Source organism: Monodon monoceros, unplaced genomic scaffold (assembly GCF_005190385.1).
Source record: "Monodon monoceros isolate NGI ecotype Baffin Bay Population unplaced genomic scaffold, NGI_Narwhal_1 Super_Scaffold_5, whole genome shotgun sequence".
NCBI classification, from domain to species: Eukaryota; Metazoa; Chordata; class Mammalia; order Artiodactyla; family Monodontidae; genus Monodon; species Monodon monoceros.
The window spans coordinates 68,578,536-68,591,727 of NW_021703782.1; the positions used below are offsets into that span (position 1 = coordinate 68,578,536).

A 13,192-nucleotide genomic window follows, 5' to 3' on the forward strand; every position below is an offset into this window, starting at 1 on the left:
GTGAGTCCTCCAGGTAATTCTGCACAATCAAGTTTGAGGGCCACCAAAATTACATGTTATTCCCACTGCAAGTGTGATCACAGCCTGCCCACCAGCAGGTGGCGATCTTCACAGTGTATTTCAGGTTCTTTGTAATTACAGAATCTGGAAAGGGGCCTCTGGACAAGTAGTCGGATCTAGGGTTGCTCAGCTTGTATGGTCCTCAGTGTATTCATCTCTGTGAGAAGACTAGCCTGTGGGAGGATTTGTCAGCCTCCCTTTTGACACCTGCCGTTTTTGAGAAACAAAAATCTCATACCCACTCTTAATCTTATTTGAAATGTCAAAAAATAGCTACAGTAATTAAACACCAGCAAATGTTACAAGTGCATAAAATGGTGAGGCTAAAGGGAGACGATAGCTATCACATAATCTTGTAACAAGCAAAAAAGTATGTTTTCCCCATATATACGCAACAACAGTCCTCTTTGTGTGTGTTCTGATTTATTTTGCTTGCCTTCAGCCTTTATCTCCTCTACTCTCTTTAAACTTCTATGCATTGATTTCCCTTTTCTTATCTATCTCTCTTCAGTGAGATAATTAATGAATAAAATACCTGGTACAGTGCCTGACATAAAAGAGGCATTCAGAAAATACTAGTTTCTTCCCATCACTTCACTTGATTTCTTTCATCCATTAAACAAATATGAGCCAGGCACTCTTTTCAGGGCCTGGGATAAATTCATGGGCAAAAAATGGCCAAAAAAAACCCCCAAAACCAAAAAAACAAACTTGTTCTTGTGGAGCTTATATTCCAGTATAAGAGATAAATGGGGGAAAAAACACAATATAGAGATAAATTATAAAATATATTTGTGTATATAAGTGGGTAGTATAAAGAAAGAAGAGTAAGGGGGACCAGGCATGCCAAGGAGATGGTTGAAGGAAAGGGGGCTGCACTTTTAAATAATATCCTTAGGTTAGGGCTAATTAAAGAGGGGACATTTGAGCAAAGGCTTGAAGGAGGTGAGGGAATGGACCACACTGATATCTGGGGGTAGAGCATTCCAGGCAGAGGGAACAGCAACTGCAAACACCCCTGTGTTGTTTGAAAAACTGTGAGGGGCCAGTGTGGCTGGAGAGGCATGGATTCGGGGAATAGTAGTGTGATGGGTGATTGGAGGGGTAGCAGAGAAGCTAGGTCATTGTAGAAACTTTGACTTTTACCCAGAAGGAAATGGGGAAACTTGAATGGTTTGGAGCAGACGAGTGACATCATCTGACATATGTTTTAAAGGTCATTAGGGAATAGAGTGATTAATTAAGTAATTTAAAAAATTTAAGTGGCATTAGGGCTACTGTGTTGAGAACAGAATATAGGGGCCAAAGGCAGAAGCAGAGAAATAAACTAGGAGGCTTTGTGGTAGTAGCAGTGGGGTGGTGAGAGGCGGTTGGACTGATGATCTATTTGAAGATGGAGTCAACAGGTATTCCTGACAGTCTAGAGCTAGAAATATGAGACACATTAAGAATGCCAAGGTTTTTGGTCCGAACAATGGGAAAGATGAAGCTTTGACAGAAACATGTGGTCTTCCTTATAGATTTGGGAAAGACTACAAGCAGAATAAGTGTATGTTGGGAAAGAGGGGAGATCAAGAATTTGGACATTTGAAAGTTCAGAAATCTATTGGGTTGGCCAAAAAGTTCATTCGGGTTTGTCCATAAGAGGTTATGGAAAAACCCGAACGCACGTTTTGGCCAACCCAATATTATACATCTGACTGGTAATGGAACAGGAGAGCTGGATCTACAGGACTGAAGTTCAAGAAAGAGACCTAGGCTGAAGATATCAGTTGGGATTTGTCAGTATACATATACAGGAAACTGAACAAGATCACCAAAGTGTAAACAAAACAAACGTCTGGGCCCAGGGACATTCCAATGTTAAAAGGTTGAAGAGAATATGATGCTCCAGAAAAGAAGACTGAGAAGAAGTGAAAAGTGATATAGGAGAAAACAGAGAATGAGATATACTGAGAGCCAATGAAGGGAAGTTATCAAGGACCCTTTAACCAACTTTCAGCCTCGTCAATTGTTACTCTCCACGATTCCAAATTATTGCTTAATTACAGTGTATGATCTCCTTTCAGTCTGCTGTTATTACACTCTCTATTTATTGTTTTTTCTCTTCTCATATTTTGCTGCCTTCCTGCCAGTAGTTCCATGCTCATATTTTAAAACCATAGTAATTAAAGATGAAACACACAAAAAACAAAGGTTACATGTGAATCTTTCAAAATACCTGCACCCATTTTTGATTCATACAAAATAACTGTATTTGATTAAAATAACCTACTTGAAGAAAGCAATCAACAGGTTCACCATGATGATATATTGCACGAAGAGGTAGACAGCTTGCAGGAACGGAGTAAGAAAAGAACCAGGAGGGCAGGACGGCTGGCTTGAACAAACTACAAATAGAGAATTTAAAAGAATGAGAGATAAGGTGAATCACAGTCCTATGACTCTAGACAAATATTTAGCATATTGACTTAGTAGAATACCACAAACTCTTGACATTTTTAAGATTCAGATGGTTGTTTTCCAGGGTTCTTTATTACTCTGAGTATCTACAAAGGTTCAGTTGCTGCATGGTGGCGGAATCCTCTACGTACCATCTATCTCTGAAGCATAGACTTCTCCATAGATCATCCAGTATGGCTCAAACACGATATCTCGAGCAAGGCTCCAGGATGGAGGCTCCTTTGGTGAAAGTATGGCCTTGCGTGCCACTCCAAAGCTCAGCAGGACGATGGCCATGATGATCACAATGTAGAACATGTTTGCTGTCTGCAAAAAAGCACAGCCAGAAGTTTACCACAGATTTAAAATTTAAAACAAATCAAACACCTGCAGCCATCATAATTATACCTGCCAATAATAAGACTGTCTAGTCATTGACCAAAATGCCTACTCCATGAATAGCTGGATTTCCTTTGGCTAACACATTTTGTTTTCTCTGCACAGTATATGTTTCATGTCAATGTAGTCTATGGAGTAATTTAAGTGTGCTAACTGTAGAGGATCTGTGCTTCTTTTTTTAAGATGTGATGAAATATGAATAGCTTTTGATTAACTAATATCTAACTTTTCATCAGAGGTTAAAAAAAGAAAAAAAAATAGGGATATTCAAATTAGTAAAATGGCTCCTTATTCCCAGGATTATCTTCAGGAGTTAGAGTCTGAGAAATTGATCAGACCAAGAATCTGCTCCAAGGTACTGAACATCCTAATGAAGTGAAGAATTTTTTTTTAAGATGCAAAAACAACTATAAAATGATATTTGTTAAATCCAGTGGTTCATTAACTCGCAAACACGTAGTCTTTGTATTAAAAGTAAGCCTGATTGTTATAATGCACAATGGAGCACATACAGTACACACATGTACTATACACACATGTATATATAGCACATGTACTGTAATTTTCTAAAGGCTCTTTTAAATAATTCATTTCAATTACTAAATGTACATCAGTTCAACCCACTTGTTCCCTGTGGCAGAGACATACTCCGTGAATATTCCATGAGCTTCCCTTCCATGAGGCAGGAGCCACCTGACCTATTCCTGGCCACTGGGCTGTGGAGTAACAGTGATTTGAGTCACTTCCCATCCAGAGCAGTTAAAAGCTGTTAGATGTTCTTCATCCCTCTTATTCCCTGTCATAGGAAACCTCAGAAGCCACATGTTGACACAGCTATGTCCCAAGATGGAATGATTTGGGATCCCTGAGTCACTGGGTAGAGGGCGGTCTCCATGAGCATACATCAATCTTTGTATCAGGGAGAAATAAACTTGTGCTAAGTCACTGAGATACAGTGATTACCTCAGCATAACCTACTGAATTAATACCAATGTCACCAAGACCAGAGAAAATATTGCTGGTCTAAGAGAAAAGTATAAAATAAAAAAAATCTATCTTTGGAACCCTGGAGGTTCTCCCTTTTCTGTCTTCTTCCTTTGTTTCAACACTACCTTTCCTTCTCAAGAACTTGCCCCTTCCCTGCCAGTGAGTATTCCAGAAGAAAAAGCAAAGATGATCTTGAGGTACTGTCCTTCTTAGGTCCTGTGCAAAGCCAGTTGGACAGGGCTAATACAAGTACACAGTGAGCTCAGATGGCAGACAGAGCCAGGTGGCCCAGATTTGAATCCTGGCTCCCCGACTTACACCTTTGGGAAATTTACCTGAACTCCATTTCCTTGAACATAAAATGTGGATAATAATAGTACCCATGTCATAAAGTTGTTTTGAAGATTAAATGAGTTAATACATACAAAGTACTTAGAACAATCTGTGGCCCACAGTAATCACTATTTAAGAGTTGGCTGGGGGTGGAGAGATAAAAAGACAAATCAATATTTCAGCAAAAAATATTATTGGTGGTAGCCTCACATAAATCTGGCCCTCAGGAATTACTGTGCTCAGAGACAAATATGATTCAACCCCCCATCATCTGGCCCTAACGAAAAGGGTAAGCTGAGTATTGTAATCAATTACCCAATATGCTATCCAAGGACACTTGTTAAATATGAATTTATGGTTATAAGGAAAGTGGGGATGACGTGTGTGCTTCTTTAAATAATTTCAAAAGTTAAACCAATGTATGTGAACCATGAAATTAAGTAGAACTATTAAAAGAACACCAGATTATACAGCAGACTCACCATTTTTGCAATCATGGTCACATAGGGACCAGCATGTTGATTCACAGCAAAGAAGTCCAGGAGCCGTGAGAACCAGAATATGATGTCGATGCAGTATATTAGTCTTCCCGCCGTGTAAAAAGGAGGGTCACCCCACCGAAGGCCAAAACCCACCAAAAACAGGCCAGTAGCCACAGTTTCCATCAGATTCCAGTACTCGCTAATCCATACCTTCACCTTTTGAGTAAACTTCCCAGGTTCTGAAATATAGACCTAAAAGATGAAAGAAAGAGGGAAACTTAAAGAATGGGTTATAACCCAAGATCAGTATGATCTTTAATACATCAACTGTTCTTTTAAGGAGTATTTGGAATCATGCCAAACCTTAGATCATAAGGGGATTTTGGAGACGTAAGTTATCCTTGGGGAATGAATTACTTAAACAATTCTATAAATGTAGTTTAATCTCACTGTTAGTACTGGCCAGCTATTTAAAAACGAACCAGAATTTTTTTTAAAAAAGAAAAGTTTTTCTAGCTTTCATTAATCCTAAACTAACACAGGGAAACACCAAGACATTTAAAACTCAATATTGCAATGGAATATAGCTGCAATTCCATTTCATGACGTATAGCCTAGTGCAAAGAAACCAAAGAATCCTGTAATCTGGCCCCACTACTGCAATTTAGTGAGTAGTTAGCAAATTACTCAGAACGTGATATTAGAATTCACTATTATAAGAAATTAGCCCTGCAACAGAATATCAGACAAACTTAAATGTAAAACAGTAAAAAGCTATTTTCCCTGAAGCATAATAAAAATGGTAGAATTCGGATAATGTTTTTCTGCTGAATTGTTTTCTACATAATATACAAGGTTGGTCATATTAGCTCTAGGACAAAATCATTGTATGTAAATGCACAGAGGTAGAGAGAGATACATATACAATGATATCTAAAACAGCCTAAGTCATACGGTATGTGATTGCAATTATAAGTGGATAGGAATATTCATTCCTTTTCTTTTGTTTTAAGTGACTCATTGCAAACTAAAAATGAAAAGTTTGCTTTGTTTTGTTTCTTGGACTACTTGCCCCAGAGGGATTTTTATCTTAAATGTTCAAAAATGTTTAGTAGGAACTTTCAAAAACTATAAATGAATTCTTTACACATTGCACAACTTTAGCCATTTATGTGCCACTCTGTGACATGAAAGCAATAATATGCAAGTAATGTTAGGCTATAAAAAAATCAGCTTTATAAAAAAAAACACTTTTGGGAAATCAAATAGTTGGAGAGTCTATAAACAACTAGATACCATCACTCTAGATCTGATAAACACACTAAGATGTCCCCTAAAATAACTGCTTTCAAAGAGCAGCAACCAACAGAAAGTATTTGGCAACAATAAAAGGTTGAGATCAGAAATTTTCCCCCTAATTACCTTTCCTGTAGCATACAAATCAGGATCATTGCCTGACTCACCCTCATGCTTGACCTCTCCATTTTCATCACCCAAGCGCAGAGCACATCTAGCAGAGGTATGTAGAAGACAAAGGTAGAAGGGATAACTCACCTCCCTGACTTTCTCAATGGCATTGGTGAAGATGTAAATGATAACGAGCCACTCTTGCACGGTGGGCTGGGGTTGCATCTCCACCAACACGGTGTAAGTGAACAGCATGAGGAATGCCAAATACACCATCTGTGAGGGGGACATGGATTCCCTGGCCATGAGTGAGAGTCATAATGGAGGATGCCAAGCAGACACGGACCCAAATGAACAGAAACACACACATGAACTTCACCATGATAGCATGAAAATATAACTGGGACCACCCTCTGATTATTGATGACATAATTATCAAAGAAGGCATAGGAATCCACAGTTTTCTATTTTAGGAATTTGTGGAAGGAAAGATCACTGTTCTCAAATGCATGGAAATGGGCATGGTCACATCTTGTTGACTCCTGACCACAATTTTCAGAACCCTGCACATTCCGGCATGGACACAGTCAGGCCAACAGCAAGCCAAGAGAGAATCACACACCTTCCCCTCCATTTAAAAAGAAAACGTGTGTCCCAAGAATGCCAAAGGAGCAGTGTTAGTAGGTGCCTATTTTCAAATATAATAAATTGTGATATTTACTATTGCTGGGAGTTTTATTTTATGCTGATTAAAATATTCTGGTTACCACTTATGGTCTGGGTTCACGTCTTCCAACACATGACTCACTGGGCCTACGCAGATTACAGAACTTAGCCAGGCAGCTGTTTCATGGTCCTGAGCTTTCCATAAGTGAGGAGTTCTCAAAACAGTCTATGCCACCTAGAGACTGCTCTGCCCAGAGCATTCAACCTAGACCTGCAGGGAAATGCTTCACTAATGCCACTTGCCAGGCTGGCGGAGTGTGATCTCTGACGCAGGCCGATGCCACTGCGTACAGAGTATGATAACTTCCATAATGCAAGTCTACTAAAGGCATGACAGGAATGCAGAGGATGAAGCTGGATTTGAGACTTGGAGAAAGAGGTATATCAGTTGAGTCTTGTAGGATGAACACCATTTCCAGATAAGCAGATAAAGGAGGAAACAGTTTTCCATTTGGAAGTGGCAGAACAGAAATAAAATAAGCTTAGAGGCTGGAGGTTAAAGAGCCAGAAAAGTATACATTAGTATAATAGAAGGAGAAAGAAGACAAGATACAAAAGGGAATTTTTACATAAACTGCACATCCATGAGATGCAGATATGTAAAAGACAGAAACGCATTTATAAACAGTAAGCATAATCCTTCTAGTGAATTTTAAGCATCTGTGATAAACTGTTAAGTTAAAATGGTTTAAAACTGCTGTGTTGTGAAAAAATCTGAAAATATTTGGATAGAAAAAAGTTGAAAGCAGATGTTAAGAATTGCTATCTCTGGGTGCTAGAAAAAGAATAAAATTTGATTGTTTTTTCCCTAAAAAAAAATGTCTGGTTATTGGAAACGTATTGTCCAATTGTGAGTCTCTGTAGTTAAAGACTGTTGACGTTTTTATCTACAGCACTTAAGCACTCAGCCTGACACATGATAGACATTCAAGAAATGTATGTTTAATTACTGTGTATATTAAACCTAGATTTCCAGTCTATTCAAAGAATTAAGACACAGTAAACACGTACACACAGATACACAGTGATTAATAGCTTTGTGATCTTATCTAACATTCTTATCTTCTTACAATTCCCAGAAGTAGACTAACTACACACACATTTAAAACTGTGACACATATTACTAAGTTGCCTGCCAGAAAGGCTTTATCAGTTTCCACAATCACCAACAATTCATGAGACGGTGCAGTCTTTTCAATAGCTTCAGAGACAATGCACAGTGCTAGCTAATAAACACGTATTAAAAATCCCAGATCAGGGCTTCCCTGGTGGCGCAGTGGTTGAGAGTCCTCCTGCCGATGCAGAGGACACGGGTTCGTGCCCCTGTCCCCCGGGGAGATCCCACATGCCATGGAGCAGCTAGGCCTGTGAGCCCTGGCCGCTGAGCCTGTGCGTCCGGAGCCTGTGCTCCGCAACGGGAGAGGCCACAACAGTGAGAGGCCCGCGTACCGCAAAAAAAAAAACAAAAAAAACCCAGATCAACAGAGAGAAAAGTGCCTATGTGTGTGTTCCTTCTCATAAGAATCATATTATTTTAACCTGGATCCCTATTTCTCGTATCTTTTTGAGCTCTACCTAAGTTTAATAAGTCTTCTTCTAAGCTTAGTTCTACATAGAGAATGGCTGAAATCACTTCTGACTATACCATTTGATATTATATACAATAGGTGATATTTCAGGCAGGCATAATGGGTATTAGCATTGCCTATGAGTTAAGAAGCTTAGTAGAGAAGCATATAAAAAAGTTAAAGTAAATTCTATTAATTCTGTACTTCTCTAGGTCTATGTTTCAAGGGTTAATATATTTGATGACCTCTTAGGAACATAATTTTTAAAAATTTATACGATTAAGCAGTCATGTTTTACATTGTTTTCATGGTGGCCAGGCACTAAATCACTGTAGATATTGGTGGTATTGCTTCTGACTCTTTTTTTTTCCTTCCAGTTCTTAAAAAGATATCCAAAAATGTTTACATTTCTTTTTCATCATAGCATTTATAACAAGACGCTGCTTCAATAAAGCACACGTACCCTAACCTAGCAATGTAACAGCCATGACTAAAAATGCCCGTGCTCACTGCTAACACCATCCTTAGCTATTTTTGTAGTTGTTGTTGTTCCACTTGCTTAGCTTTACTACTGTCTCTAAGAGTTCATAAGCTAGAAATGTCTAAGGAAAGAAATAGTTGAATACTCTTTACCCAATGATGTGACTATGGTTAAACTCTCTCAAAGCTACTATCAGAGTCTCTAGGATTTTCTGTATTCACAAAATACAGAAAATACAGTATTTCCATATTCACAAAAACGGTGAAATCTCATCATCTGAATGAAGATTTTATTTTTGAAAACAGATAAAAGTTATTCAGAGCTATGTACTTATTGAATAAGTATATGAAATAAGTGTGTGGTCGGGCAAGTAAATATTTTGAAATATAACACATTTAGACAGATACCCTTTTATAATCACTTCAAAATGTTTTAGAAATATACAATCTTGAGCAATTTAACTAACTATAGGTTAGCATTAGAAAAATAAATACTGTTAAATAAATGTGAAAAGCACTCAATACATGTAGTGTACAGTTGTTTTCTCTGTATCTCTCCCATCCATGATAGATTTAGTATTTGTTTACACAATTCAACTTCTAAAATTTTTCTTGTCCTCTACATATTTAGAAGCATTTGCAACTAAGACAAAAACAAACACTTGAATTTTTTGGTCTATATTACACATTATTCCTACAAAGAAAAAATCAATTCAACTGCTGATTTTTTGCCCAAGATGGGAAAAGAATCCACTCCCATCACTTAATTCTACAACCATATTGCTCATTCTATTTTTCCACACAGTTTCAGATTCTGAGTCCCAGCTGTGTTAACTGGAAGCACTCAGAAAACGAAGAATGCTTGAGCCTTCACTCCCAAAGTAGGAGATCTGCTCTCACTTTTTCTCACCTCCCTCCAATCTTCTTCCCTACCTCCTTTGTCATTCCTCCCTTTTTTTTTAAGTGCATTTTTTACATTTTTATTACAAGTTGGTAAATCAGGCAATATCATTATCAACATTATCATTAGCAATTAACCATCCTGAATACTATATGTAATTTTTGAAATGAGACCAACCGTATAAAACCAAAACTTGACAATTGGAGCACTGTAGAACTCATAGACTTTCCTGGTCCATGGGAGGCTTTGGGGCCCACTCTTCAAATCAAAGTGCTGATTTTCATCTGGTTTCTCATCAGGGCCACTTTCCAAATCATAGTCTTTCTGTAAAATGAGCAAACAATCATTTATTGTCAGAGGCGTAACTAAAATACTGACATTTACAAGTATCTAAAATATTATATATTTCATAAATACATAAATATAATAAAAATATTAGAAATTAACTGGGCACCCACCTGACAAATTACAATCTTAGTCTTGAACGGAAGGAAAACTACATGTATTGTATCAATCTTTGACAGGGTAAGGAGAACAGCAGTATTTCTGAAAAGCAAGCTGAGCCTCCCATAGGAAAACCTAATCAAACTGAGTAATTCCAAGCATTTAAAAATGGTCCCTCTTCCTGTTCTTTTTAATCTCCTTTATCAGTAATTTTGGAACCTAAGGATATTAATAAAATCCTTGTGAAATCAATAACAGAGAATAGAATTATTTCCATAATTCAGGAGGACAAAATGGACACATAATGCTGAAACATCTTTCCCAAATTATAGGGAAGTCAGGCACAGTGTTAGTTTGAGGATTCTGTCTTTGACAGCTTCTCCACTCATTTATAACAGAGGTTCTACCTGAAGCTCACGGACCCTCTGAGCTTCTGGAGTTCCTTGAACCTCCTGCAATTATATGCAAGTATTTGTGTTGTGCATGCATTTTTCTAGGGAAAGCATCTTCCATCAGTTTCTCAAAAGTTATGGGCCAGCCTAAAGGGGTTAACAGTTGTAGGTGGTGAGAAATGAGTATCTGTGTGACAAGGAAGTGGTTGCATAAATGTGACTACAGAGGTGTCTACATAGAAGAGCTGTTAGAAAGAGAGAAAAAAGAAAGGAAAAGAAAGAAAAAAAAAAAAAAGCACTTGCACCCTGGTTGCTTTCGAGAAGAGGGAACTTAGGGATTATGAAAGAGAAGAAAAAGAGATATCACCCTACTTCATAGATTTCTATGTGGTTTTAATCTTTTAACAGGAAATGTGGGCTTCCCTGGTGGCACAGTGGTTAAGAATCTGCCTGCAAATGCAGGGGACACAGGTTCCAGCCCTGGTCTGGGAAGATCTCACATGCCGCGGAGCAACTAAGCCCGTGCGGCACAGCTACTGAGCCTGCGCTCTGCAGCCCATGAGCCACAACTACTGAGTTGGTGCGCCCGAACTTCTGAAGCCTGTGCGCCTAGAGCCCGTGCTCCACAACAAGAGGAGCCACCACAATGAGAAGCCCACACACTGCAACGAAGAGTAGCCCTTGCTCACTGCAACTAGAGAAAGCCTGCGCGCAGCAACGAGGACGGACGGACGGAAGGAAGGAAGGAAGGAAAGAAAGAAAGGAAGAAAGAAAGTTAAAAAAAAAAAAAGAATTTTTTTTGGAATTCAAAACTCCTAAAGACAAGCATGCTAAAGGCACACTAGATGACTACTGGAAATTGAAGCTTTGTTGTGCTGGACTTTTGGAAAATGGTATGGGAGTCAATTGAACAACAGGCTGATAGTTTCAAAGCAACACGTTTTAACCTTGAAACTGAGTAGAAGAATAACTATCCTCGCCTGCGAGAACTTGACCGGAAAAAACTATTTGAAAAAACTAAAAATGAAATCCTCAATGAAGTTATCAGTCTGAGCCACATTACACCAAAACATTGGGAGGAAATTGTTCAGCAATCTTTGTGGGAAAGAGTATCAACTCATGTGATTGAAAACATCCATCTTCCAGCTACACAGGCCATGAATTCAGGGACTTTTAATACTACAGTGGATATCAAGCTTAAACAGTGAATTGATAAACAGCTTCTTAATAAAGCGATCGAGGTTGCTTGGGAGACCCTACAGGAAGAATTTTCCCACTTCATGACAGAACCAAAAGGAAAAGAGCATGATAACATATTTGATAAATTTAAAGAGGCTGTTAAGGAAGAGGCTTAAACACCAGAAGTGGAATGATTTTGTGGAGGACAGCTTGAGGGTTATTCAACACGATGCTTTAGAAGACCAGTCCATGTCTGATAAACAGCAGTGAGGTGCAGCGATTTATTTTACGGAAGAGGTTCTTCAGGCTCATCTTAAGGATACTGAAAATGCAACTGAAATATGGAAGGTCCAGACTGGGAAAAGAGGTGGTTACATTGGAAGAATCAGACCCAAGAACAGTGTGTTCACAATGAAACCAAGAATGAACTGGAGAAGACGCTGAAATGTAATGAGGAACACCCAGCTTATCTTGCAAGTGATGAGATAACTACAGTCCAAAAGAACCTTGAATCCCAAGGAGCAGAAGCAGATCCGAGCTTGATTAACGATACTTGGCACCACGTTTAGAGAAGACATTTCTTAAAAACAGCTCTAAATCACTGTAACCTTTGTTGAAGAGGCTTTCATTCCTAACAATGGCATTTTGTAGATTCTGAGTAGGAATGCAATGATGTTGTCCTATTTTGTCAAATACAATGCATGCTTGCTGTCACCACAAATACTTTAGTGCAGCAACTTAGAAACCCTGAAGTCAGGCAATTAGAGAAATTAGAAGACTTTGCTGAAGATAGCGAGAAGAAAGTTAAATCGCTTACTGCTAAACAAGTTCAAATGGCTGAGGACCTCAAGAAAGTTAGAGAAACTCAAGGAAAACTTGATGCATTTATTGAAGCCCTTCATCAAGAAAAATTGTAATAAAATCCTATTCATATTATAATCAGCTCTGCATACATACAAGAAAACTCCAAAGTCTTTGTCCTCCATTTTTTTCTTCTACTATTCCACCTTTCTGAACATAAAATAATCATAGAATAAAAATTTTAAATAAATAAAAAATAATTTTTAAAAAAGAATAATGGCTTTCATTCTCCTATTACCAGTGCTTTCATCATATTTATTATCACACTATTACCATGACGACAAAGCACAAAGACACTCTAAAAGAGCATCTATGTCCCTCCTGTCTTTGGCTTTCCCCCAAAATACATAATGCCAATTGTGTTTCTCAACTAATCAAGTACATTATACTTAATTAGCATTATGAAAACTTGTATGTCCCACCAAATGCTACCTCTACCCCTTATTCTCTGATTAACAAAATTTTAAACACAAAGCAGATAATCCAAAACTGTTGCTTTAGTTAAATTCAAAGATAAAAGAACATTGTTAC

The 13,192-nt window shown here is 38.1% G+C and overlaps 1 protein-coding gene and 1 pseudogene across 3 annotated transcripts in view; one reads left to right on the plus strand and one right to left on the minus strand.

Moving 5' to 3' along the window:
• TRPM6 (transient receptor potential cation channel subfamily M member 6) overlaps window positions 1-13,192 on the minus strand; it is a 201,695-nt gene that overhangs the window by 49,270 nt on the left and 139,233 nt on the right. For all 3 annotated transcript variants that reach the window (XM_029202947.1, XM_029202944.1, XM_029202945.1), the window contains 5 exons: window positions 9,963-10,109; window positions 6,258-6,386; window positions 4,704-4,955; window positions 2,655-2,829; window positions 2,336-2,450 (listed from right to left, as the gene is read on the minus strand). In XM_029202947.1, coding sequence (XP_029058780.1) covers window positions 2,336-2,450; window positions 2,655-2,829; window positions 4,704-4,955; window positions 6,258-6,386; window positions 9,963-10,109 — 818 coding nt within the window. The remainder of the gene's footprint in view (window positions 1-2,335; window positions 2,451-2,654; window positions 2,830-4,703; window positions 4,956-6,257; window positions 6,387-9,962; window positions 10,110-13,192) is intronic.
• On the plus strand, window positions 11,398-12,717 carry LOC114883854 (annotated as a pseudogene).